The 27,328-nt window shown below is 48.8% G+C and overlaps 1 protein-coding gene across 5 annotated transcripts in view; it reads left to right on the forward strand.

Moving 5' to 3' along the window:
* Window positions 1–915: 915 nt before the first annotated feature.
* The window catches only part of KIAA1210, a 70,320-nt gene continuing 43,907 nt past the window's right edge, over window positions 916–27,328 (forward strand). For 2 of the 5 annotated variants that reach the window (XM_082716285.1, XM_082716289.1), the window contains exons 1-3: window positions 20,822–20,881; window positions 21,735–21,807; window positions 22,805–22,875. In XM_082716285.1, the coding sequence (XP_082572411.1) occupies window position 20,881; window positions 21,735–21,807; window positions 22,805–22,875 (145 nt within the window). In that variant the 5' untranslated portion in view covers window positions 20,822–20,880. Of the gene's footprint in view, window positions 1,070–9,765; window positions 9,846–20,808; window positions 20,882–21,734; window positions 21,808–22,804; window positions 22,876–27,328 lie in introns of those variants that run through there. The other 3 variants (XM_082716287.1, XM_082716286.1, XM_082716288.1) reach the window with 3 other exon arrangements.

Genomic DNA, 27,328 nt, shown 5'->3' on the forward strand with positions numbered 1-27,328 from the left:
CCCAAAGCCCGCATGTACGTTTCCTTGGCTTTTCACACGGTCACCAGACACTTTGCAAATCAAAATATTGCAAAATCAGATGTTGCCTCCACATCTCAGATGCCAGGGCAGAGACCCCTTTTTACTGAACTGGGGCTGGGAAAGAGGCCCCCACTGGGTCTTTCAGGCTGCAAGCCTTAGGTGGCACTTTTGCTCTTTCTCCAGTTCTCTTGGTTTTCCGCAGGTGCAACCCGATCAGCGGTATCTCTGAATCCACCTAATGCAAACTGTGTTATAATGGGGATCCACTGTGCATACACGATCTTTGCTGGGGACTTCCATCCAAAGGGCATTGAGATTTTATAACTTTAAGGACCGTCATGCCCCTTTCCCTTTCCCTTTGTCTTTCCCTTCCCTCTCTCTTTCGGCTTTATGATTCCAGCCTTCCTTAGGGTGTAAATCATTTTCCTTAAGATTGAACGAGAACAGCTCAGAGGGGTCAAAAACAGTGTTCAGATTGAGGGCGGAATGTTTGCAACAGGGCTACTTAAAATCCGCTTGGCCTCTCTCTTCTCCGCTCTGTCCCTCACGCCCCTCCCCCCTCCCCCCAGCCTGCAGAATCTAAAATGCCAGAAAGTGACTTGTTCACATGGCCTTCCCCAAGCCGATGGGTGTCCTTCTCTGCCCCGGGGTAAAGGTCTCGGCTAAGCCCAGAGGGCTTCCCACCTTGAGACTCCGCATACTCCTTAGCCCCGCTGGGATACAAACGGGCTAATACCGAGCATCTGGTATTTTGCACTGAGGATGCTGCAGTAGCGGGAAGTCGGAGGCAGAGGAAAAGGGGGAGTTAACAGTTCGCAGCCTTGTAAGGAACAAGCCCGGCCCTTTTTGGATCTAGTTCAGAAGACAGCGAAAGGCCTCGAGCAGAAACTTTATCTGGGTTTGTGCACCGGCCCGCGGGCGTGGGCTGTGCGTGCGGACCCCTGGCTGCCGAGCTGTCCCGCAGACATGCCCGCGGCACCCGCCCGGGGGTGGCGCAGCGGTTCCGAAGAACCATGGCTGGCTTCTATGCCTGCCTGAAGAATCAAGAGTAAGTCGCGGGGGAGCCGAGGGTGGCGGAGCGCTTGGCGGCAGCCGCTGGGGTCTCTCCCCCGCCCAGAGTGGGGCGCTCCTTGCCGGAGGGGCCAGCCCGGAGTCCGCCCGGGAAGTCGGGGCTTGAACTCGTCGCCCTGGGGCAGCGCGCTCCGGGAGCCGGGCGCAGGTGGACGTGGGAAAGCGGCGCAGGCCGGAGGTGGGGGGTAGCGGGGTGCGGGCGCACTCTCTGCCCCCCCCCCCCCACGGCCGCAGCACCTGGCTCACCTGAGTTGCCCTGGGCGGGCGGAGGGGGCCGGGCGGGGGAGGCGGGGCGTCTCGCTGGGGCCGCTGCGGTTGTCGATTGGTCGCCTCGCAGAGGGAAGGAGGGCCGCCGCGTAGGAAAGAGGTGGCCAAGCGGCGAAAGAGTTGGACCGAGGAGTACCGCTATACCCGGGGTCCCCTCCCCACCCCCCCAGCCCCGCACCGCAGGAGGCCCTACCTCTCTCCCAGGGCCAGGGTCGTCCGCAGCACCAGGGCAGCCTCCCCGGAGCACGTGACAAATGACTCGAGGGTCTGAGAAGGGACAGCAGCGCCACGAGGATGCTTCTATTCCAGGCGGGCGCGCAGCCAGAGAGAGAGACGAGGGCCAAGCTACAGGTTCCCACGTGCACGTGTAATAAACGTGCGTCCCCTTCAAATAAAGCGCCCAGCGGACTGGGATTTTACAAGGCTAATGTCATTGACTAGGGACACGGCTAAAATGACCTTCGCGGTGATCATTCATTCAGTGAAATCGTGGGTTTCAGTGACACCGAAGTGTTGGTTCTGGCCCTAGTCAGCCGCTGGCTGGGCTGAAAATACAGATATGGTGGGGGGGTGTTGGGGAGACGCTGTGGCAAAAAGTGAGAGAGACAAAGACAGAGACAGGGAGAGACAGAGACAGAGAGAGACTGAGAAGAAGAAGAAGAAGAGAGAGGACAAAGGAAGGAAAGAGGGATGGAAAGCGCAGAATTTGGATGAGTGGAGAAAAATCACTTTAACCTTTCTGAGTTGTCTTCATTTTCTAAATTTGGTGCCAGCTGTGAAAGCTGTAGGCTCCCTGTTACTGGGTGGGTACGGACGCCACACCATTTACACTCGCATTGCACCCACAGGGGTATTTTGGGGTGTCATGTGTACTTACTGCGGACAGTGACAACAGGAAAAGATATTAAGCCAGACAGACCCACCTGTACTGCTCGTTAGCAGGAGTGCGAGGTACGTGACTATTCTCCAGGGCCATTCATTAAGCTGTCACTTTCTGAATCAGGGCCCAAAACTCACCTCGATCACAGCAGGTCTCCAATAGCACATGGCCCCCGCTGCTCTCTCCTCTCATGGCAAAGCACTGGACAGACAGAGACTGGCAGCCTCTGATGTGATTTTCCGGGGTGTCCCCCTTTGGAGGTGGTTCGGGCGGGGAGGGTGGGGACACTGGCTGCCCCTTTCTGCTGTTGCCTCAAAACTGGCCCTGTAGGCTGTTCCTGTTGGGCCTGGAGTGTCTACCTGTGAAAAGTGCCCTTGGTATCTTTTTGAAAACCCCGCCTCTGGGGCTCACCTGACTGCCGTGCCCTTAGCCTCTGGCCTTGGACACACACGGTGGCAATGAGGGCGTTTTCTCTACGTAATTCACTGTGGCACCAGATGACAGAGAGGTTGGCCGTGGAGGCCTTGGGAGGCGAGGGAGATGGAGCCACTGCTGTGGGAAGTGGTAAGGGCAAGGTTATCGCTCCCAGGTGAGCGTCGGGCCCTTCTTCCCTGGCCCAAGAGTATTAGATTCTCCTGCTTGAACCAGGGGCCTTCCCCAGGGCCCCTTCATCCTGATGTCTGCCTTCCATGGAGGCGATCCAGGGCAGCCTGAGGCCTTTGGGGTGGAAAAGCGGCCCGCATGGACCAGCGGCTCTTCCTGTCACCCCGGCTGAAGGCCTGAGCTCATCTGACCGTTTACTGAAACAAGGCTGAAGGAACGGGAGACACCATAAGAAGGCATTTGAGGAGGTTAAGGAACCACGGTCTCTGTAAGTACGTGGATGGGAGTCCCTCGGGGGACTTAATGGGGAGAGAGACCCATAGACCTTCAAAAGCATGGCGCACCTGCTCCTTGGGAAGCCGTGTGCTCAGCACTGCGGGAGGAACGCGTGCTTTCCTTTCCCACAGCCAAGCAGGCACGGTGTCTGACACAAGCATTTGGTGAAGGCGTGTTGTCGACTGAACCAAGATACCCTTGGGAAGCTTGTCTGCTTAGGGAGCGGCCAGCCCGGTAAAGGGCGGTCTGCAAGAGGTGGGGCGGGGGGTATGAGCTCAGTCCGGGAGAGGTTTAGAAATTTCTTCCAAGCTCTACAAGATGCAGCCTCCCAGCCTCCATCCCCTCAGCACCTTCAACAAGAGGGGCTCCTAGAATCATAGCTTGGCCATATCAGGAGGGGAGCGCCCTTTCAAGGAACCCCAGTGGGCAGGACTTGGAAGTCGAAATGCGGGTGCAAACACAAGTTGGTTCAGTTTTCTCTGCAGATCGCACTTGCGGTCCAGATTTTCCAGGTGTGGACGGTTATTTGATGACTTGGAGGTGTTTGTTCGTTTGTCCCAAGGCGACCGGTTTTGGTGTTTAAATTCTGAACTGGCTATGGTGGATATAGTTCTTGCTTGAGGTAACTAGCCAGTAAGTCCTGTTATTTTCACAGACATGGTGTGATAGCAGGGGACGGCAGGAATTTATCAAGGGATTTATGAATATGCTTATTGGTAGAAGGGACAAAAATACTAGTGGTCTTGAATTATGTGCCACCGTAATTATGTGCCAGTACATGAGGAGATGACAGAGATCACTTTTTAAAAAAAGTGTTTTATTTATTTATTTGAGAGAGAGAGAGAGAGAGAGAGAAAGCTAGCAGAAGCAGGGGGAATATCAGAGGCAGAAGGAGAAGCAGACTCCCCAGTGAGCAGGGAGCCTGATGCAGGGCTCCATCCCAGGAACCCCCGGGATCATAACCTGACCCGAAGGCAGGCACTTAATCTCTTAACTGCTTAATTGACTGAGCCACCCAGGTGCTCCAAGCAAAAGAACTTTCTTAACCATACAAGATCCTATAATGGTGGCATGGGTGAAAATGTTTTTATTTTAAGAGAGAGGATATCAGGCCCCAAAGACATTCAGTGATTCTCCTTGGGCCACACAGTCAACGACAATTCCAAGATCAGAATCCTAAGTACCCTGACTTGCAGCATAGAGCTGTGGTGTGTAGCATGTGCTAGAGGAAGGATCATCTTTTGAGCAGAGAACCAGAAGCATGCGCCCCCTCCTCCCCACCACCCCAGGATGCTGTGGGATCTGGCTGGGGCTGCTGCAAAGGCAGCTCGAGCCCAAGGCAAAAGAGTGAGCTAGGGCAACTTTGTTCTTGGTGACCCCAATCTCTCCAGTTATAGCCCCTTTCCTACTATGGCCCCCTTCCCACTCCAGGTGTTCTGAGCCTGAACATTTCCCTTCCCTCCCAGCCAGTCTTCTCTAAGCCTCTGCCGTCCCTAGGCTGTGAACTTCCCCTTGGCTGACACCCTGGCATCCTTGGTTCTGGGGGCTGGATCTCAGTCAAACTGACCTGCAATGTTGGATTCCTCCTGGCAATGTGCGTTTCCATAGGATTTCAATGCTTCTGTGCCACTCTGATGCTTGGTGGCCATCTCGGGGAGCTTGCCAGGGCAGTGGGCCCCTCATATCGTGCCAGTCGGCTTCTCCGACTCAAGAACCGAGTTCAGGATGGTGAGGCTTAGCGCTTTGGCAACAGGCATCTGACAGCCAACGGGGGTGTAGGTATTGTAGTGGATGGGCCAGCGGGCTCCCCTTGGCTGCAGACCTTCCCTGATGCAGACCAGTACGTACTGCTGCTGGAGACCAGAGGCTACAAATACTGACTTTTTATGAGTTCTAGATGCAAGTTCTAGATGCAGGGGACCAATGCATTCCTTCTTTGCCCTGCGGAGGCCCCTGGCACCCAGAGGCTGGAGGAGGTCTCAACCCGCAGGTCCTTCCAGTAGCTGATGGTTTGGGAGCTGCTCCCCATCCACCTTCAACCTGTTCTCTTGTTCTCCTTCCCCTCCTCCTCCTCCTCCTCCTTTTTGTTTTAGAAGAAAAGCTGGGAAGTCCAGTTCCCTGGCAAGGGGCACAGCCTGGGTATTGCATTTTGCTAATCTGTGTTCTCCCTGTGGCATTTGCCCGAGGCAATTTCCATTCATGGAAGCTGTAGGAGAGCTGGTAGAGTGGCGGGTTCTAGTCTCCCAGCCTCTGGGGAGGCACTGTCTTAGGTGCCCCAGTCTCACCAGGGGCAAGTTCTTGAATAAACTACTTGCCCTATCAACCGGTTTACCAAAAGTTTGCCTTTTTGGACTATCTACAATATAGGTAAACTTTTTTACTCATAAAAATTCATTAGGAGGAAATTGTTTTAAAGCTTTTTTTTTTTTTTTTTTTAAGCTTTTGGAGATCTCTCTGAAGATGTCGTTGGCTTGGTTCATCTGGTCATTAGCAGTGTCCTGCGTGTTCCGTTTGCCGTAGGGAGGTTGAGTTTCCTCAAGAATACACTTAAAAATGTGGAAACGTGTGTTATTTTGTCAGGAACCAAAATTTCAGCATTTTATATGAGAATGTTCAGGCGGGTGTCATTTGAAGCCTTCGAAAGTCCATTTTGTGTTGAGCCAGCTTTAGCATTTGGGGGATTCTTTCGTTAATTTCTCAAGGGGCACAATTTTTGTCATTTATTATTTCTGGAAATCGGTAGCCAAAATGTGGTATGTGATCTGGTTGTTCCTGTCGTTTCCTAACTGATTTGCTCTTTTAACATTCTTCTAGTTTTTTAAACCAATCCAGTTGTATCTTTCCTTTACAAATTTTTAAAAAAATATTTTATTTATTTATCAGAGAGTGAGAGAGAGAGCGAGAGCGAGCACACAAGCAGGGAGAAGGAGCAGAGGCAGAAGGAGAAGCAGACTTCCCACTGAGCAGGGAGCCCAATGCGGGACTCGATCCCAGGACCCTGGGATCATGACCTGAGCCAAAGGCAGCTGCTTAACCGACTGAGCCACCTAGATGGCTTCCTCCTTTACAAATTCATACTTATGGTTGGTGGCTAGGAAACTGGAGGACCTAATTGAACAGGACATTCCAGCAATCCTCTCTTGGCATCCTCACTCATGTTCTGTTGCTTCCAATGCCTTTACTCTTTTAATGATGTCTCCAATTAAAATCACCCATTCAATGCTAATTGCTGAAAACCCTGATTCAGTAGGAGACATGAGTTTGGGTGAAATAGCTTGTTTTCAGACGGTGAGGTTAAGCTAGTGAAAGATTGGTTACAAATACACTGGTAACCATAAGCCAGAGGTTCTCAGCAGGGACATGGGGTCTGATCTTGCTCCACAGGGGACCACATGACAATGTCTGGAGACACTGTTAGCTCTCACGACTAGGGGGAGGGTGTGCTACTGACATCTAGTGTGCAGAGGCTAGGGAGACCCTTGGGCATCTGCAGTGCTTGGGAAGAGTCTCCCCCATACCAACCAAGAATTTTCCAGTCCCCAATGTCATTAGTGTCAAGACTGAGAAACGCTGCCTTCCACTAATAATGGTTTGCCCAAGTGGAAGTCCAAAGACGAGCACCCTAACCTTTCAGACCAGCATTATCTAATAGAAGCTTCTATTGATGATGGAAGTTTCTGGGCTGTTCTGCCCAGTAACAAGAACCAGTAGCCACGTGTGGCTGGTGTGATCAGGGAACTGAGTTTTTATTTTATTTCACTTAAACAGATTTAAAGTGAAACAGACACATGTGCCAAGTGGCTTCCATGTGACCAACTTCAGTAACTCCGTAGCCCTAGGCGTGCATGGCTCTGGGGCCAGACAGTCCTGAATCTGTGCTCACGGACCAACCACTTTCTTAGACAGTCTTGAGTCATCTAAACCTTCCGAGCCTCAGTTTCTTCATCTGTAAAACGGGGGTAATGATGCGACCTACTCCTTCAAAGCTGATGAATATTCCATGCAATAATGAATATTGCTCTTGCAAGAAAGCATGTAGTGCAGTGCCCAGTGCAGAAAGCATTTGAACGATGTTAATCATTGCCTGTGACCTGTGGTCAGTATAGTAATGGTCGACATGTAAGTGGGACTTGCTCAGGGCTTCCAAACAAGATGTCGCCTGCGATATACTTGAAAGGCCACCTCAGAGGCAGGGCCCTAACTCTCGGCTCTCACTGCCTGACCACAGGCGTGCTTCCTTGGGCCTTGCTGTTCTCATCTGTGAAATGGGAATAAGAAACGCGATCGTCACGATATGCTACTTCCCTCACCCTCAATTGCTGGGAGGACCAAATGGCTCTGGGGGTGGTCTGAAGAGGACAGAGCCCCTATAAGTGTGAGATTTATGCTCTGAGTTTACACGCAAGAATGCTTTCACTTAGAGTCGGCACAGAAGTTCTCGGGAGAACTTGGGAAGTTCTTGGGAGAATTGTCATGCATTCGAAACAAGGGTGCCTGAATGGGGAAGGTGCACTGGAGAGCAGCGGGGAAACCAGGAGCTCCTCACAATGTCACGCTCCCAGGCTGCTAAAGAAGGAGCAGGGCATCTGGCCCTAGGGGAGCAGGTGAGCCTTGAAGCAGCTCACAGCGGGCCATTCAAGCCATGCCCTCTGAGGGCATGACCAGCACGATGTCTAGCCTGAGAGCCACACACTCTGAAAATCCTGGGCACCATAGAGTGGAAATCACCTGACACTTTGGGGCCAGACATGGGTTTGAATCCTCACAGTATTACTTGCTAGCTGTATGGCTGTGGGTGAATGAAGTCCATAGCCTGCCTGAGCCTCAGTTGTCTTCTCTGTAAAATGGATATAAGGATTCCTACCTCCCAGGGTTGTCACAAGGATTGAATCAGGTAACTGATGGGGCCCATAGGTGGCCCTCAGTAAACATGAGTTTTTTTGCTGTCTGATGAGCAAATGTTAGCCACTTAATCATCCCCTTTCTGTTCCTCTGGGATGTAAATAAAGTGAAACTGTTGGCTGAGGGCCCTGGAAAACTGTTTAGGCCTTTCTGGAGAGGCGGAAGGGCAGAAGAGCAGTCTGGACCTTTTTGGGACAGGTGAGGGCAAAGGAAGAAAGTACGGGGCTCTGAGTGAGTCACAATACAGTGTTAAGGAGGAGACTGAGCAGCCTTGCCTGAACTTGGGAGGGCCCTGAAAGAAGTCCCCATGCTCTGTGTGCCCAGAGAGGGGCTTTCTGGGGACAGGGGGTTTCCCAGCATTGGGAATTTAAACTCCGGCCATATTCATGGCCAGCCGATCCAGTGGCGGCTCATGAGCAAAGGGCACATGTTGGACCCAGCAAACTTTGTACTCCCGCGGCCACCGGGCCCCAGCCTTCAACGCCACGGCCATTTTACAAAGCCCGCCACCAGGGGCCACCAGAGAGAGTATAGCTAACTGCAGGAAGTCTCATCCCATACTTTTCGGGAGAGCAATGGAGAACAGGGGACACAGGTCATCAATGCCATGGGATGAGAATGATGTTGAGAATAGCTAACAGGTCCTAAGGGCTGACTGTGTGTGACGCCCCATGCCGAGAGCTCTCTATGAGTTAGTTACCAAATCACCTGTGAGAACCGGACCCTTCTCTTTCCTGAGCACTGTTCTGATCTCTTAGTGCACAGCAGGTGCCCAAGAAACTTCTAAAATGAATGAGTCCTCACAGGTGGTGTAGGACAAAGGCACTACCCTTAGCCCCACTTCACGGATAAGGAGGTTTAGGTTTTGAACAGCTCACTGATTTGCCCCAGATCACAAGCAACTAACCGACAAGAGGCAGGATTCAAAGCTGGATTTGTGTAGCTCCACAGCCTAACCCTTTTGCAACTACATTATCCTTCCTCTTCAGAAGGTCAAGGTGCCAGATTTCTCTTTCTGCAAGAAAGGAAGGTCTGCATGGACACTACTGAATCACAGAATCAAGAACGTTAGAGAAAAACACGATATTGTGACCACCATACCTTCAAACTACCTACTCCCTCCACTTCCCAAATTCTGTCCCAAGACAGATTCATTTCATGGCTAAGGAAACTGAGGCATGGAGAAATTACACAATTTGTCCCAGGTCACACAGCTTGTGAAGATCATTATTAGTTTGCATTTCTGTCCTTTAAAAGGCTCAGAGCCTGAGAGGGAGAGGAAGAGTTTCTTCTATTGGGGCCAAGGCTAAATGGGGGAAAAAAAAATCAACAAAGGATGCCATACTATTAAAGCAGCTTACTTGACTTTTCTTTTGAAAGTAGAAACATAAACCATTCCACTCATCTGATTTGAACATTTGAAGCTGTATTCCTTGTTACAAACACGACAAGATTATAACAATATAATTCATTTATCCAGTAAAGCATAGAAGGGAGATGTTCAAAATGAGGAATGGAAACAAGAGGGGAGAAAAAGAAGAGATACAAGGCATGGGAACGTCTAGATATGGATTAGGAAAGAGCAACAAAGCAGCAGGCACTGTGTCTCACAAAAGATTGCTACTGAAGATTGCTCAAGTCATGTTGCATTCTTCCATCAATAGGGTCATTATCTCTTATTTTCTGTCCTGTGGACCTCAACGGCCAAGGACCAGCCTATCCTATAAGCTATGGGTCATGTTAGTTCCCTACCCTGCATCAGCTCTCGCTGCTTCAGATCTCCCTTTTCCCTAAGCTCAAGCGTTCTGGACGAATGGAGAGAAAAGTAAGTCAAAGGGGGAGTCTCCTCTGATGTCCGTGGGGGTTGGGGAAAGGAAAGGGCCCTGGGAGCCGGGGTGCATCTGCCTACCCACAGGTTAAGCAGAGCCCAGAAGAGGAAGTAGAAGAGTCCGCTCCCCCTGAGTTTGCATAAAGCACACGGACAGAGTTTTCTATGTGAGTTCCCTCTTCATGCGTGCTATTTACAGTGTGTCTCCAGAAACCCTCTAAGGGAGAGAAGTGGGGGGAGATCCCCACAAAGCCTCCATCCCCTGTTTTTGAAGAATATAGTTTTACTTTGACATATGCGGAATGTTTCCACTGTGCCCGTGGCTTCAGAAGCCCAAGTGTCAAAGACCTAAGACCTTATTTTATGCAGAGATGGCCTATGTTCTCTCTTTCAGACTCGGAGAAAGCAGGAAGGTCTCTGGGATGAGGTAGTTAGCTCCCCTATAGGGATGGGTTTCTAACTTGAGAAGATTTCAAAAATATATGTTTTGAAGGGGCAGAAAGAATGAGTGGGGAAGTTTAAGTCAAATCTCCTGCAACCCTGTGCAATTATTTTGTTGTTTTTTTTGAAACTGAAGTGTAATTAACATACAGTGTTCTATTAGTTTGAAGTGTACAATATAGTGATTCAATAATTCTGTATGTTACTCAAGGATCATCGTGATAGGTGTGCTCTGAATTCCCTCTATTTCCCTACCCACCTTCCCTCTGTCAACCAAGTTTGTTCTCCGTATTTAAGAGCCTGATTTTTTTTGTCTCGTTTTTTCTTTGTTCGTTTGCTTTGTTCCTTAAATTCCACATATGAGTGAAATCATATGGTATTTGTCTTTCTCTGACTTATTTCACTTGGCATTACAACCTCTAGGCCCATCTGTGTTCTTGCAAATGGCAATATTTCATTCTTTTACAGCTATTATTTCCACATATATATATATGTGTGTGTGTGTGTGTGTGTGTGTGTGTGTATGTATACATATATATGTATATATAGATATAGATATCACATTTTCTTTATTCACTCATTTATTGATGGACACTTGGGGTACTTCTGTGTCTTGGCTATTGTAAATAACGCTGCAATAAACATAGGGGTGCATGTAGCTTTTCAAATTGGTGCTTTCATTTTATTTGGGTAAATACCCAGTAGTGTAATTACTAGATCATACGGTAATTCTATTTTGATTTTTTTTTTTTTCAGGAAACTCCATACTGTTTTCCACAGCTTCTGCTTTTTTAAATGGAAAAAAAAAATAGCTTAGGGGGTAGTTGGGTGGCTCAGTCAGTTAAGCAACTGCCTTCAACTCAGGTCATGATCTCAGGGTCCTGGGATCAAGCCCCATGTTGGGCTCCCTGCTCAGTGGGGAGTCTGCTTCCCCCTCTCCCTCTATGCACTCTCTCTCTCTCTTGCTTGCTCTCTCTCAAATATATAAATAATCTTTAAGTAAGAGACAAAGAAAAGAAAAAAATTGTTTTCTAAAAATCGTTTCTAAACAATCAGAAAGTAGGAGAGTTTTCTGAAAATATTGACAGGATTCTGAAGGGTCTGTTCTGTAGGCTGGTCCCCTCTTGGCCAACTCAAGCTGGGCTTAGATGGGCCTCTCTGGCTTCTCCAGGAATGTACTGGGCATTTTCATCAATTATCTCAATGAATCATAAAATCCTAGAATGCCCAGGCTAAAAGGAATCCTAGACTCCAAGTCTAATTGAATCCTTTAGTTCTCAGGTGAGAAAACAGGCCCAGAGAAAGCACCCAACATGCCTAGGCCTCAGGGCTCAAGCAGAGCTAGGACATCAACTCTCCAAAAAATTGCTGCGGGCCTCATTAAAGGGTCAAGTTTTAGAGATGTTTATTAGAAGAACTAAATACCTTCCTTTGTGGTCACAGTCCTCTCTAGTTATCATTCAAGTTGCTTTTTCTTCACCATCTGGTCCTGCCATCAATGTCTTATGGCTTCCCACTTTGGCTTTTCTGTCCCAGTCATGCCCAGTTTCCCATATGATTCACCGCAGTGTTTCCCCTTTAAAGGGGTTGCCTAGACCCTCTACATCAGGATTGCCTGGGAGCTTCGAAAGCAAGCAGGTCTCTCTCTGGGCCTGCCGCTGCCGCCAATGAGGAGTGAGACTCCCCCGGGCTGAGGAGGGCCCAGGTATCCATGTTTGACAGACAGGATGTTGATTCAAGCCCATTTCTCACACCCAAATCCCTACCTGTTGTAGTTGTTTTAAAAAACCTACTGTTCAGTGGGCACTTCCTTTGTCCCGGGCACGGCACTCTTTTGCACACAGTATCTCCTTTATTCCTTAGATGCTGGCTGGGTCTTTCTCTGTCAGTCTCAAGTGGGCAGCAGAGTGGTGTCTGTGGCGGGGAGGGGCCAGGTGTCTCCCGCCCCCACTGTGCTCCCCTCAGTGGGCCTTCTTCTTCTCCTAGGCCATTTGGACCCAAAATTCTTCAATTTTAAGGAAACTTAGGAGATAGCTGCTCTCCAGTTTCTCACTGCCACTCTCCTCTCCCCTGAGGTGGTGACCCTACTGGGAAGAGCTTTGCGCACCTCACTGACTTCTTCCAAGTGGCAATCCTGTTCCTTTCCCTGCCAGGGAAGCGCGTGGCGGGTGGCAGGGAACGAATGGGCATGGGAATGTCTTGAGAAAACTGTGCGTTTTCTCTGCTTCTGCGGCCAAAAGTGAACACAGGAGAAGGGAACTGGGAAACTTTGTTCTGCCCTTGGCCCTCTGGGCCTTTCTCCCCTCCTCAACTAGCAGCCTTCTGGCCTGGCCTGGCTCCAGGAGAGCCAGGAGATCTTGGCTTCTTCAGGAGATTCCCACCTCCTCTGCCCTCCCGGTGTCTGGAATAGTGCCAGGCTCTGGGCCACTGTATTTTCTAGTCAGGTGCTGTCTGGTGTCCCCGGTTCCAGCACCTCTTCCCGTGGCCCCTTGGTATTGGTCCAGGAGCTTCTGACTTCTTTTGTTGGCGCTGGACCAAAGAGGTGGGACAGTCAGGTGTGAGAGCAGACTTGACCCTGGGGCAAAAGGGATGTAAGGGGAACAGGGGCCGCCATGCCTCATTGTCCCGAGCATATCTTCCTGGGCCAGGGTTCTCAGGCTCTTTCCGGTGGCCCAGGGTCTGTGGCTGTCATCTGTCCTCCCTGCCCCCACTCCCACCCCCAACTCACCTAGGCTGACTTTCAAGTAAGTGCCTCAGCGCTCAAGCTGACAACAAACTATTCTGCCCAGCAGAAGGCCCATCTTAAGGTGGGTCTCATCTCTCAGGCCTTTCATGATTCCTCCAGCCTTGTGCTACTTTAAAGGGAGCCACCCACAAAATCACCTTCTAGAACTTTCTATGGCTACACACTTTCCATTCCCGGATTCTTCCACCTGCTCTTTCCCTTCCCTCTCATCTTCCCTTGTTCTTTGACTTCGAGATCTTAGCTCTCTGGCTTAGTTTTGCTGTTCCCCTCCCCCCTTGGCAATGCACATTCGAGCTTCCTGTTCCCAGACTCTGGGGGCCTACAGACCTCTCTTCTATGTAGTCAGTACTCTAGAGTTTAGCCTTCGGGTCCTTGTCATAAAAACGTCACAAGAGAGCACGTGATAATTTAGTCTCACCACCTCACGTTACAAGTGTGGGAACTGAGGCCACAAAGGTAATCTGTCGGAAGGGCAGAATCAGGATCCAGGCCTTCTGATTCCTACTCAGAGACAGTTCTCAAATGTTTCACGTGTGCTTGTTTCTCGTCAGCAGGGAGTGGGTAATTTTATGTAGATCACATGGGCCCTGGAGTCAGACGACATCGCCTTGCCTGTGGACTTGCCCGTGGCCCTCAGCAGTTACTTAGCCTTTCGGGATCCTCCCCACAAAATGGGGAGGATCAGGAATCAATAGTACCCAATAGTACCCACCTCATAGGATCGAATTAGCTGATGTGTGCCCACATTAACTGTTCCGTAGGTGCTAACTTCTGTATTTCGTCACTGCAACTCCGAACCCATAGTAGGTCTGCGAAAAGACTTTGGGGTAGCAAAGAGAGGGGCTTTGGGAAAGATAGTTCTGACTTTGTGGCCTGGTTCAGAGGGAGTGATTCCAATGGTGGGGATTCAAGGCCATGTGGAAAGAGCAGGCAATGCCATGGCTAGGGGAAAAGGAGAGACTTGGGAATCAGGGAACCTTCGGGTAATCCCTCCTGTGACTCTAAGTGCACAGCTGCCTCTGCCTGGCTGTAGGGCTGTCTGCGGGGTTAAGGGCTAAGGAAATCTGGGGTCTCGGGCTCTCAGATATCACCTTGATCAAGAATGGCCAGGGCTCTCAGCTTCTTGGGTGCATCTTTATTTCAGGGGGCATGTACCCTTTGGGGACAGCAACCTCCCCCCAGGCCCCACCCTCTCCCCGTTAAGGCACAGTGTGTCCAGAGACCTCTGTTCCCTGCCCTTTGGAACTGGGAGGCCAGGGCTAGTTATCATAACCATGAGGCAAAGCTGAGACTGCGTCCCCTGGCCCCCACCCAGTGGGCTTAAAGGGCCTTAAGATGAAACCAAAAACCTACAAGTTGCCTTCGTCAAAGGTATGGATGGTGCAGCTTGGCATGGGGGGGCTTATTCCTGGGATCTGGTTTTCTCCCCCCTTTAGCTCTCCTACCTCCTCCCCCACCCCTTGCAAAAAATGACTACCTGTGTCTCATCTTCTAGGGGTCTTTCGAATTCAAAGGTCAGGAAGCCTCTGGGCTGTAGCCCACAGGCTCCAACCAGCCCTGGAGAGCTCATTCCCTGCACCAAGGCCACCACCTCCTTTCTTCTTTTGCCTTCCTTCCCCCACTTGGAGAGTTTTCACCCCCCCCCCAAACTGATGGATTATGGATCGCTAGAAGCTGTATTAATACCAGCTGTATTAATACCAACTGCAGCAAATACCTCATAAAATAAAAAGCCACAGACACACTCTGCTTGGGATGGGCTTGAGCGCTGACAGAGAGGTCGGGTGCAGAGCCCTCGGCGTGCAACACACACTTGAAGCTGTGAAATCCATCCTTGGGGCCCCTTGACTCAATCCTGGCTCTCCCCTGAGTCCCCCAGGGCCCCCATGCTTCCTGCTCCCCTGGCTGGTACCCTACTCCAGCCTGGCAGCCCAGGGGCCCATGCAACAGACATGTTCCCTTCAGCACGTGCGAGAGCTCATTGCAATACGTGTGGCTAGTGAGCTGTTGGGGGCAGGATTCTTTGTTGTTAAACTGGCCCACAAATCTTGATCCAGATGTTAGGGGCGGAGGGTGACTCAGCTAGTTGTCCTAGTTTTGGGTTCTGTCATAGGCCAGCATGTGAGATTCTCTGGGGGCAGGAGTGGGGGGGTGCATTTAATGTTTATCAGATTTTGCCAAGTTTGGAGGAAGGGGAGGGTGGTGGTTGAACTTCGGGCTCCCCGGAATCTTCCAGAACTGGGTTTGAGTCCTAGTTCTATTATTCCTTGTGCGACCTTGCACAGATGACCTCATGTCAGTGAGACTCAGTTTCCCCATCTGGGAAACAGGAAGGGACATAACAGTGCCCAGCTCACAGGGCTGTTGTGAGGCTTTAGTAAAGAATGCACGTAAAACCAGTTTTCACAGTGCTTACCTGGCACAGAGTAGGGCTCTGCAATTTCATTAACCCAAGGCTAACTGCTATCACTTGCCCCTGACTGCAAGAACAGAGACTTTAATCGTAGGATATGTGGGCTGACGAGACATAATGAGACTCCCCATCGGTTAGGCTCTGGGGCCACTGGAAAAATGGCGGAAAGAAGCTTTCTGGCTGAGCTCTTTACATGTGCAACCCTTGGAGGATGGAAGGTGTTAGGGGTGGCCTGGGTTGGGTCTTTCTGAGCTCCTACTGGCTTATTCGGGGGGCGGGGCGGTGGGGTGCAATGGGGAGGGAGGAAAAGCAGACATGGAGGCAAGGTAAAGAGCTTTTAAATGGAAGCCTGGGAGGAGGACAGGGCATGAAGAAGGAAGAAGAAGGAAGAAGAAGAGGAGGAGGAGGAGGAGGAGAAGTTGTAATCCAGGGCAGCTGTTGTAGCTATTCCCCTAGGATAAGGGGGGCATCTTTCCTCTTGCTGTCTTCTGGTGGTGGGACGTATCTCCACAGAAATTCTGAGCAGTCTTCCTGCTGAGACACCTGGTTTTGGGGGGCCACCTCCAGTCTCTGGGACAAAGCTCCACACTCCCAGGCTGATGATCAGGGTGCTATCTACGGTAGGGATGTGGAGGGTGGCAAGCTTGCATTTTTCTCTGGCCTCCTTGAGTGGGAGAAAGGCCTGGGTGACAATTTTTCTAGAGCAGGTGTCCTTGGCAGGAGTCCCCTAGAGCATGTTTAGACATCTGTTTGACAGTTGTGGCAGTCATGCGCCTGTAGGCATGGGTGTGGAGTGTAGAGAAGTAACCATCTATCCCTCATCTGTCTTCCTCCTGACACCTTTGGGCACTCAGAGGCATGGCTTTGTGGAAGTCACTGAAGATGTCACTGAAGGTGGCCTAAGGCTCCCTGCCTTTTTTTTTTTTAAGATTTTATTTATTTATTTGACAGGCAGAGATTACAAGTAGGCTGAGAGGCAGGCAGAGAGAGAGAGAGGAGGAAGCAGGCTCCCTGCTGAGCAGAGAGCCCGATGCGGGGCTCGATCCCAGGACCCTGGGATCATGACCTGAGCAGAAGGCAGAGGCTTTAACCCACTGAGCCACCCAGGCGCCCCGGCTCCCTGCCTTTAAAGCCATGCCGCACTTCCTGCTTCCAGCAGCTCTCCAGCCAAGGGCTCTCTGAGCCAGACTAAATGGCCATCAGGATTGTTTCCCTCCACCCAGGATATAGGCAAGCAGTTCTAGAGCTAACTGAGCTGGAGGAAGGGAGCAGAAAATCCCGAGGGCTGCTTACCAAGTTCTGTGGTTCATCATCTGTGGCTCTAAACCTACCCTGCTTCTGCCTCCTTCCTCAACTAGAGCTGGCTTGTATTCATTTTCTATTGCTGTGTAACAAGTCATCTGCGTTTCCGGGTCTTGCACAACATGGACGTACCCCTTCCTGGTGTCCGGGAGTCAGGTGTCCCGGCACTGTGTACATCAGGGCCTCAGCTGTGGCCGAGGGCTCATCTGAAGTCAGAGCTTTTCTTCTGAATGGGCTGGTGTGTGGCAGAATTTAGGCTTTGGAGATGGTAGGGCTGAGGTCCTCTGAGGCTTGTTCTCAGCTACTGGGGGCCACCTGCTAGGCCCTGCCACGTGGTCCTCACACCCCATGACATAGCGGTTTGTTCCTTCAAACCCAACAGGAGAGTGTCTCCCATGGCTTAGAATCTCTGACTTCTCTATCTGACCTCTGGACACACTTTTTAAAAAGAGCTTACCTGATTAGGTTAGGCCCACCCAGACAGGGCACGCCCACTTAGAATTCTGCCCACCACAGACTCTACTTCTTTTTTTTTTTTTAAGATTTTTATTTATTTATTTGACAGACAGAGATCACAAGTAGGCAGAGAGGCAGGCAGAGAGAGAGAGGACGAAGCAGGCTCCCTGCTGAGCAGAGAGCTGGATGTGGGGCTTGATCCCAGGACTCTGGGATCATGACCTGAGCCGAAGGCAGAGGCTTTCACCCACTGAGCCACCCAGGCACCCTTACAGACTCTACTTCTGAAAAGCGTTTCAGCCTACTCGATTATTTTCTACAAAGTGAGGCCAGCTGCTTTCCATTAGCATTCCCCACACTGGGAAGGTGGCAAAGCTGTCAAGCAAAAATCTGCTGAACCCTTGAAGTTGAACTAGGCTGTAGTTAAAAAATTTCAATGACCTTGGAAGACAGGCATTAGTCCCTTGTTGTTTCTCTCCTTTTTTCCCCCCATAAAGCCCTTGTTTAGCCCTCAAGTCAGACAGTCTGAGAAGCAAAAGAGAACTGTGAGGCCTAAGCCTCCAGGGTTGGCCAAGGGCAGGTAGGCATTTAAACGATGACCGATAATGAAACTTTATATCCCTGCTGGGCCAGCCTTCCTGACAACCGTTATTACATGATTTTACGCTCCCTGGAAGTGGTTCTGAAGGCCTCTCATTTACTGGATAAAAATGTCCTTTATTTCATCTTTCCCTATTCAACTTGCCAGCTTTTTCGTGGATTTTGTGCTGAGGGGATTTTTTCCCACAGTGTGTTTTGTATTGTCCCAGTGTGTTTTAAAAAGGGGACCGCTTTCCCTACTGATTTCCTGTTTGTCGGGGCAGCACCCCCTACTCCCTGCTCTAGTGTTCACCCATCCAGAAAAACACGCAGCGCGCGCCTCCCGTGCACCTGGCCTCGTTCTAGGTGTTGGTGACATCTGGAGAGGCAAGACATGGTCCTTATCTTCAAGGAGAGATCAGGTGGGATGGAAACATGCACAAAGGGCCACGAGCATGGGGCACGGGTGGTGACCTGTGAGCTGGGTCTGGAGGAAAGGGTAGGATTTTAAGGATGTGGGGATGAAAGAGTTGACATTCTAGGCCAAGTGGATAGAGCATCGAACTTGACAGCGTATGGTGCATCTGGGGAATGACGGGCAATTCTGGATGTGAGGGTATGAGTGGGGGATGGACTTCGGGTACAATGGAAGAGGGGTAGGGGACACCAGATTGCCGAGGACTTCAAGAGTCAAGGACTTGGCTCCCATCCTGCCGGAAGCAGGAAGTTGATGAACTAGTTGAAACCAGGGAGGCTCACGGTCAAGCTGGTATCTGAGACCAAACATTGTGACTTTTTTGAGAAACCAATGAAATGATAGCATTTTTGCTAAATATCATACACAAAAGTACAGAGCAGAGGAGGTGGCCCAAAGGCCGCTCTTAAAGAGGCTTGGTATAATGAAGGAACCAATACACCTTAGATTTATATTAGCTGTCCTAAGACACGTGAAACAAATACAACAATGGGCGCCTCGGTGCCTCAGTTGGTTAAGCGACTGCCTTCGGCTCAGGTCATGATCCTGGAATCCCAGGATTGAGTCCCACATCGGACTCCCAGCTTCATGGGGAGCTTCTCCCTCTGACCTTCTCCCCTCTCATGCTCTCTCTCACTATCTCTCTCTCAAATAAATAAATAAAATAAAATAAAAAGAAATACAATGATGCCTCTGTGGCGGGGGGGGGGGTACTTGGGAAGCAAATCTCTGGTTAATAAGGTCAGCCCGAGGGCGAGCAAAAAGGACTTTTGCCCGTGGTGGAGGGCTGTTAAGTAGGAGGAGGCAGGGTATCTGTTCCTGAAGCTTCCTCTGTGAGGTCCTAGGCTTAGCCCAGCTACAGGCTAAGGGCTCCCCATCCAGGGTTCTTGTGGCTGGGACATGTAGGAGTGGATTCTCTACACTGAGGACAGGAGGGGCCTGAGCGTGCTTGGTTCTACATAGACAAACAACCTAGGAGCAGGCCCCACCTCACTCAGCGAGAAGGAAGGCCCTGCAAAGCTGGGAAGACAAGGGGATCCCTCCCCCCGGATAAGTGCTCCTATAGCACGCCTCTACTTCTAAGACATTTCTGACCACAAAGATGGCTCCTGTGTTACTTCCCTTTCTTTTACTGAATTGAGGCATCCGTGCACCAAACATTTGAGTGCCTGCTGTGTGCTGGGTACCATTCTAGGGGCTGGGAGATCCAGTGATGGGCAAAATACACGAGGTCCCTGACCTTTTGGAATTTACCTTCTACTAGAGAAGACAGACAAGAAAGTGAATTACTATAGAATATGATTTTAAGTACCACTGAGGGCTGTAAAGGTGTTAATAAAGAACCATGTGATGGAGAGAAACCATAGGCTCCAGCCAGGATAGTCATGGAGGTCTTCTCTGGGAGGGAACATCTGAGCTGACTCGAAAGCTACAAAGGAGCCAGCCATGGAACTAGTCAGGGAAAGAGCTTTCCGGGCAAAGGGAGCAGCAAGTGTGAAGGTCCTGAGATCAAAAGGGGCTGGGTATGTTGGGTGAGAAGGCCAGTGAGGCTGCAGCAGAGGGAGGAAGGAGGGAGGTGGCAGGATTGGTGGTCAGGGGGGCACGAGCATGGGGCCAGATCACATAAAGTCCAGGGGTGGAGGTGGATAAGGAGCTGAGACTTTGAGCGTGCTGGCAAGCCACTGGGGGGTTTCGAGCAGGGGGCTGGTAGGACTAGCATGGCCACCGTGTGGAAAGTAAGGAGGCAAAAATGGAAAAGAGAGGAATCAAGAGCTCCCAAATTTCAGTCTGAGCATTTAGTTAGTGGCATTTTTCAGAGCTGGGGAAAACCGGGGTGGGGGGAAAAGTGAGTATGAGGGGAAGCAAGAGTTCCATGCAGATGTTGGCTTGGCAGTTGGTTATAGGGCTATGTAGTACAGAGGTGTATAAATGGTACTTCAAATCTGAATGAGATAATTTAGGATGTGGTAGCCACTAGTCACTAGCACTTGAAATTGACCAGCTCAAATTGAGATGAGCCGTATGTGTGAGATGCTAACTGGATTTCAAAGAATTAGCATGGAAAAAAAAAACGTTAAATATTCCCTTGCTATTAGTTTTATGATGATTACCTGTCAAGCCACTACTATTTTGGTTCTATTGAGTTAAATAAAATATGATAATGTTTGGGCTCTGCTGAGGTCAAAGTAACCCCTCCCCCCATTTTCTTTTACTTTTTAAATGCGACTAACTAGGAATTCTGCAACGACACATGTGGCTTGCAGTGATGGCTCACATTCAGGTTTCTACCAAGGAAGAGGTCACAGATAAAGAGGGCCAAGGACAGAGGCTTTAAGGGCTACAACATTTCAGATCCAGGGAGAGGAGAAAGATAAAGCAAAGGAGTTTGAGAAGAATCAGCCAATGAGGTTGGAGGAAAATCAAGGAGTATGATGGTCAAAAAGGCAAAGTGATAAAATTGTACAAAAAAGAGGGAGTGTCACATGTTGCTGGGAAGTCTGGGAACCCACTGTGGCATTCAGTAAGAGCCCTTTTGGTAGAGTCCTTTGGAAGGAGTTTGGGTTGGAAGCCTGAATTCACTCTCTGAGCCCAGGACACTAAGAAGTAAAGACATAAGGATAGTAAGTATAGATGACCCAACTTTTAAGTTTTCCTTAAAAGGGACAGGGAGAAATGGGGTGGTAACGGGAAGAGCATTTCAAATCAAGGGGAGGCATGTGTGTTTTGCTGTGGTGGTTTGTTGGTTGTTTGGGTGGTTGAGACAGGGAGACAGCTCAGCTGATGGTGGTGTTGTCTATAGTGCCCTTGGGATTCACTTAAGAGGGTGAAGCAAGGGTGCCAAGAAGGATGGGAGACGGTCTACCCTTGAGGGTTAGTCAAATTGAGAAATTCTATTAAGTGCTCTAAGGGATTCGGATACTGCCAAGATGTCCTCTTGCTTTGTTCTCTCTCTTGGCTTCTGTACTTTTCTCTTTGTTGTTGCTTCGCTGTCTTCTGCCCCTGCCTGTGTTGGGTTAAGGACAATAACCAGGACCATGGTCTGGTAACTTGGAAAACATGCTCCTTTTCTATGGACTTCTCCAAAGCTCAGAAAGAGTTTATTTCCCCAGTGTCTAAAAAGCCTTCTTTAGTCTTGGTTGGGGGGAGGGGTGCTGGTATGTTTTTAAACTGGCCCAGGAGCTCACCCATGATGTGAATTGCCGCTGGCCCAAGGAATTCTCCAGTCTTCCCTTGGAATTTCTGAGGCAATTCTGAATTTCTCCATCCCTTTGCTCCTCCCAAATCTCCAGGTGGAACGTGTGTGTGTGCATGTGTGTGTGTGTGTGTGTGTGAGAGAGAGAGAGAGAGAGAGAGAGAGAGAGAAAGAGAAAGAGAGAGATAGAGAATTTGTGAGTGTTGTATGGGCTTGGGATTAAGTCATCTGCAGGCAGAACTGTGATATTGGTTCATAGAGTTTGAGTGACTTGAACATAGTGTCAATACTTTTCAGCCAAGGCCGGCCGAGACACACCTGTCATCGAACGAGTTGGGTTTATTACTCACCACGGTAAGAAAGAACACACACCCTGGGAAATCACAGGACTTCAAAGTGAGAGGGTCTGAAGCCATCTTGACAGCAGGGCCCTGTCAGCCCTCACCGTGGTTTGGAAGCATTCGCTTTCCAAGGCCTCAGTCACTCTTGCTGGTGACCTCTCAAGTTGGCCTTAACCTCAGAGCCCACGGGCATCCCTCTCTACTTCCGGAGATGTATGGGTGGGGGGTGGGGGCGCATGTGGCTGGGGGCAGGACAGGACCCGCCTGGAATCCATCCATGAGATAGCAATGGCAGTTTGACTATGTCTGGGGGCTGAGCAGATTGGGGGTGGGAAAGGGCCTCCAGAAACTACCTAACCCCTACTTGATGGTCCTTCAGCTAGTCAGATCAAGACCCTTGGGGGATTTCTTATGAGGCCAGTCTCTGCCCGCCTCTCTACAGCTTCCCATGAATATAGCATCCTTTGTCTGGGCTAGGATGCTGCTCAGATTCCCCCTCCCCAATCCACATAAACTCCCATAAAAAATTTCAGTTTTGATTTTTAATGATCTGGTTATCCACAGACAGGTTTCCCTAGACCTGTCAGCCACCCCAAGCTTTTGCTAAAAGGTTAGATTGAAGGGAAAATTTACAGCCGATGCTCAATCGATTATCTGTACTGGTGGAGACGGTTGATTCTCCCATGACATAGAATCAGAGTCATGGGAGAATTAGCCTTTTGATGGTCACTTGGATGGCTTCCCATTTTTGGCTATTTAAAATGATGCAGTGATGAATTCTTGCATGTATATGTCTGTGTATTTGCCTGTTCTAGACATTTCATATACATGAAGTCATGATCTTTTTTTTAAAGAAGGGTAATTCTCTCTCATGGCAATTCTTTTGGTCTGGTTTTCCTTGAATGGTTTAAGAATCTAATGGAAGGATAAGGAGTGAGGTAAAATGAGTGTGTTATGCCCAGGATATCAAGTGATGATCTTTTGCTTTTTCACTCAATATTTTCCTTTAGTGATCCTACTATGGCTGAATCCCTTAGTGAGGTTTCTGGAAGTCTGGAAGTTCTGGAGGCCAATGATGAGGGTAAGTAGCCCAGTGGAATCGTGGAACTAGATTTGTTTACTGTGTTTAACCCCTAGGAAAAAAAAATGAAGTCACAAGCAAGCAAGTTCCTATCAAATTTCTAATAACATTAGACTCAGTCTGCATTTACTTCGCAATTTTTTGGTCTCTTTTTTGGGGGATCCGTCTCTGATGTCACAAGGTTTGTCTGAGGCCCTGTAATCTACTTTGGGGATGGTTACCAGTTTCTACTTACTAAGGCAGGAAAAGTATTTCTGCTTAATCAGCAAAAAAAAAAAAAAAAATGGAGCAGAACCATGATCTGAGAGATTCAACTGAGGTTTTACTGTAGATATAATCCAGATTTAACCAACAAATTTACGGTTTGAAGAATAAAGAGGAAATACAAAAAAAAGATGTCACCGTAGGCCTCTGTTAAGTGGGACTCAATTTACAAAACTTTTTGTAAAATTTACTCAGACGTGTGCCCATTCCCTAAATTGTGGGGCCACCTAGGACTGATATGTGACTGTGAGTGAATATCAGTTCAGTGAGGCAAAAGTCACTAGACAATGATAAACCTCATTGACATCCCCATCCCCACCACTGCAAAGGAACCATCAGGCATAATTAAGACTTTAATTTGAATTTAAAGAGGACTAAGTGCAACAGTTCATGGGGTTGTTTTCAATTTTTTTCTCAAAGATTTTATTTATTTATTTAACAGACAGAGATCACAAGTAGGCAGAGAGGCAGGGAGAGAGGGCGGAGGAAGCAGGCTCCCTGCCAAGCAGAGAGCCCGATGTGGGACTCAATCCCAGGACCCTGAGATCATGACATGAGCCGAAGGCAGAGGTTTTAACCCACAGAGCCACCCAGGTGCCCTGTTTTCAATTTTTATTAAAGTAGAACATGATGTGGGAGACTTGATTTGGAAGAACAAAATGGAACCTTCTTGTGGCTTCCCAGAGCCTGATTTGACTGCTGATATGGGGCTGATGTCAGGGTGGGGGGGAGGGGATGTTGAACCTGGGGCATGGATCCTTGAGGGCAGGGCCTGGGTCTTCGTTTCTGTGTCAACCATCGTTTAGTACTGGGTCTCAGAGACAGAGGGACCTTTGACACCACAAATACTCAATCAATGAATGGATTTAAAAAAAGGAATGATGGGCCTCTTCACCAAGGCAGACCCCTACCAAACCAACTGACCTATTGTTTTGGCTATGAGCTAGACAGATGGCTACAAAAGAAGGTGGTAATGCAGTACGTCTTGATGTAGAGTGAAGGTAAGGAAATGCCTTTTCTCTGTTTGCAAGATTTTGTTGTTTAAAAGCCCAGACAGTTGGGTATGCTTTTAGAGCTAATTGTTGCTGGCCAGAGGATAGTATGGCTGTTTGGAGGTTGATGGAGAGAAAGGCCAGTTAGAAATGTTTTCTTTCTAAGCAGTGATGCAAGAGAACAAAGTCACTGTCACACGATGCATTTTTAAAGCCTATCAAGTTCAATCCAGGTGGGCTGCCTATGTGCGCGGTGGGTAAGCAAATATACGACCCAGCAGTGATGATTTCTTCATTGGAGTTAACTGTGTTTTGTTGTGGCATGTGATACATTGTCCTCATTGGATGAGGATGTTGAGAGCTCCTGCCTGTTTGGGAATAAGTAGTCCTCGGACTTGGACAGGGAATTCAGTGGCTTTGTTATAGGAAAATTCCAGAAGCTGGCAGTGGGTACCTCACTGACCACTACTGCGGTGCCTGGGGTCTGGGGGAAGGGGGCACAAGTTCCCCAGTGTGGAGGTGACCTACATAAACATTGCTGGATACAAACGTGGGCTGCGACCTCTACATCTACTGGCTGTTTAAGTCTATCTAGCCTTTGGGACTACAGCAGCTTTTGAAAACCAGCCTGGGCGGGGCTCAGCTGCTGATGATTTAAAGACACCCCTTTTGCAAAAGAGAGCTTGAAAGGCAATTCATACTCTCCAATATAGGGCAACGTCTCAGAGTTCAGTGGGGTTTCAGGAAACATAACGTGTGGACCTTTCCTAGACCGGTAGCTACTTCCCAGGGCCCATCTTCACACATGGGGTCTGATGTGGTTGGGGCTCCGGAGTCTCCCAAGCCAAAGCCATCTCTGCCAACAAATCTCTTACCCCCCAACCTGGTCCAGCCCCAGTACTCAGAGCTATCCCCCAGGGACGAATGGAAACATTGTTTTCCTTCTAATGCCCATGATTGAAAGAGATACTTAGGGTACTTAAGTATAAGTACTTAAGAGTACTTAAGGTATTTTGCATCCTCATGGGAAAATAGGTTGGTTTTGGTCAGCAAAAATAGAAAACTGGGGGCAGCGGGACAGAAATTGAAATACATGCATCATTAAGGCTAGTCCCTGGTAGAGTTCTAAAGTCACTAGCCATTTTGCTGATTTAGGGACATAAAAAGGTGTTGGTGCCTAATTTTGTCTGCCCATAAAATGCTTATGCTTGGTACATTCAGTTTTAGAGACCGAATGTTTATTAGAGGTGTTTTTATTCCATTATTAAATGTTTGTAGATTGCATCCTAAGTGCAGCTACTAGCCACTGAGGCTCTCCTCTCTGCCTTTGCTGGTTTGTGAAAAGCAGGTTTGCCCTCCTCCCATCTAGTCGGGGATTTTGAAGCAAGAGGGGCAACAACCAATATGTTTCTAAACACTCTGAGCATAAAGTTGTTCCTCTTTTAGAAAACTGGAAGGAGACCACCCGTCAAGAATCAATAAATCTTATTGGTTCTGGGTGAAAACTGGCCGGGACTTGTACCCCAGAGAAATAGGCAAATACTGCAGATAAGGGCACTTCCTCCAAGATATCCAGTTGATAAATCTTTTCCAGCAAAGACTCAATTGTATCAGTACAGTAGAGTAACTTCTCAATCTTTTTTTAAAAATTATTTAATTTATTTATTTGACAGAGATCACAAGTAGGCAGAGAGAGAGAGGAGGAAGCAGGCTCCCCACGGAGCAGAGACCCCGATGTGGGGCTCGATCCCAGGACCCTGGGATCACGACCCGAGCCGAAGGCAGAGGCTTTAACCCACCGAGCCACCCAGGCGCCCCACTTCTCAATCATTTTTGAGCCACCCCAGCATCTTTCTAAATAATTTATCATTATAGAAATTAGTTGAATTTTTCCTGAAAAAAATTACAAAAGGAAACTTGAAAAAAATGTTTCCTTCAGTGTCTTCGTGTTTTAATCTTTCCATCTGCAGGTAGAATTGCCAAGTTGGTCCCATCATGACCCTATTTAGATACATCCTGGTAGATGAGAAATGGCCCAACCCATCCCAAACAGGAATTACTTAAGAAGAGATTGTCAAGCACACAGTCCTCTATCTTCTTGTATTGCCCCACCCCACACCAGCTTCTGCTTCTAATCATTATACTGTATAGATCACTATTGACTGATAGATATGGGGCTGCTTCTCCTTATTTATAGATAAATAGAACTGATAGACCAATTGTCCAGATATAATTGATTCTGGTCTTAATAAACAAGAAATTATTGGGGCACCTGGTCGACTCTGTGGATAGAGTTTGCAGTGTGTTGATCTCAGGGTATTGAGTTCAAGCCCCATATTGGGCTTTGAGTTTATGTGAAAACAAACAAACAAACAAACAAACAAACAATTTTTTAAAGAATTGAGTGATTATTGATTCCCTAGTACTAGCTCACAGTTACTAGCACTTGTACCATGCCAGATCCTATGCTAAGCTCTTTACCTACACTTTTTACAACTTATATGAATCCTCACAAGGGCCAGTGTTTAAATTACTGAATTACTGGATGCTTAAGGATGACTCTGCTTGGTGACCTCAATTTAAGGGAAGTGACAGATGTCCCTTGGGTGTATGCCTTTCATGGTGCTGGCTGCTGAAGGGAATGTGAAGAAGGGCCTGCCTACAGCCTTGATGTGGGGGGCAGTAGCTAAGACATGGAACTGTATCTTATTCCTTCCTCATTGATACCCAAAGCATAGTAAGTGCTTGGTCTTAAATATTTGTTGGATGAAAGGATTAGTGGATGGATTGGTGGATGGATGGATGGATGGATGGATTGGTGGGTGGATAAATGGATGGATGGTTGGATTGGTGGATGGATGGATAGATAGATGGATGGATAGATGGATTGGTGGATGGATGGATGGATGGTTGGATGGGCTGGTGAATGAATGGATGGATGGAAGGATGGATGGATGGATGGATAGGTAGGTGGATGGATGGATGGATGGGCTGGTTAATGGATGGATGGACTAGTAAATGGATGGATGGATGGATGGATGATAGATTGGTGGATGGATGGGCAGACTAGAGGGCATTCAGATGTAAAACTTGAAAGGCCAACAGTCAAGTTTTAGGCATGCAGAGAGAAGGGCTGATTTTTGTGATTGGTGGACATTGGACTGAAGGTAGGCCTTGAAGTGTAGAAACCTTTCTCA

Source organism: Mustela nivalis (assembly GCF_964662115.1).
Source record: "Mustela nivalis genome assembly, chromosome: X".
Taxonomy (NCBI): Eukaryota; Metazoa; Chordata; class Mammalia; order Carnivora; family Mustelidae; genus Mustela; species Mustela nivalis.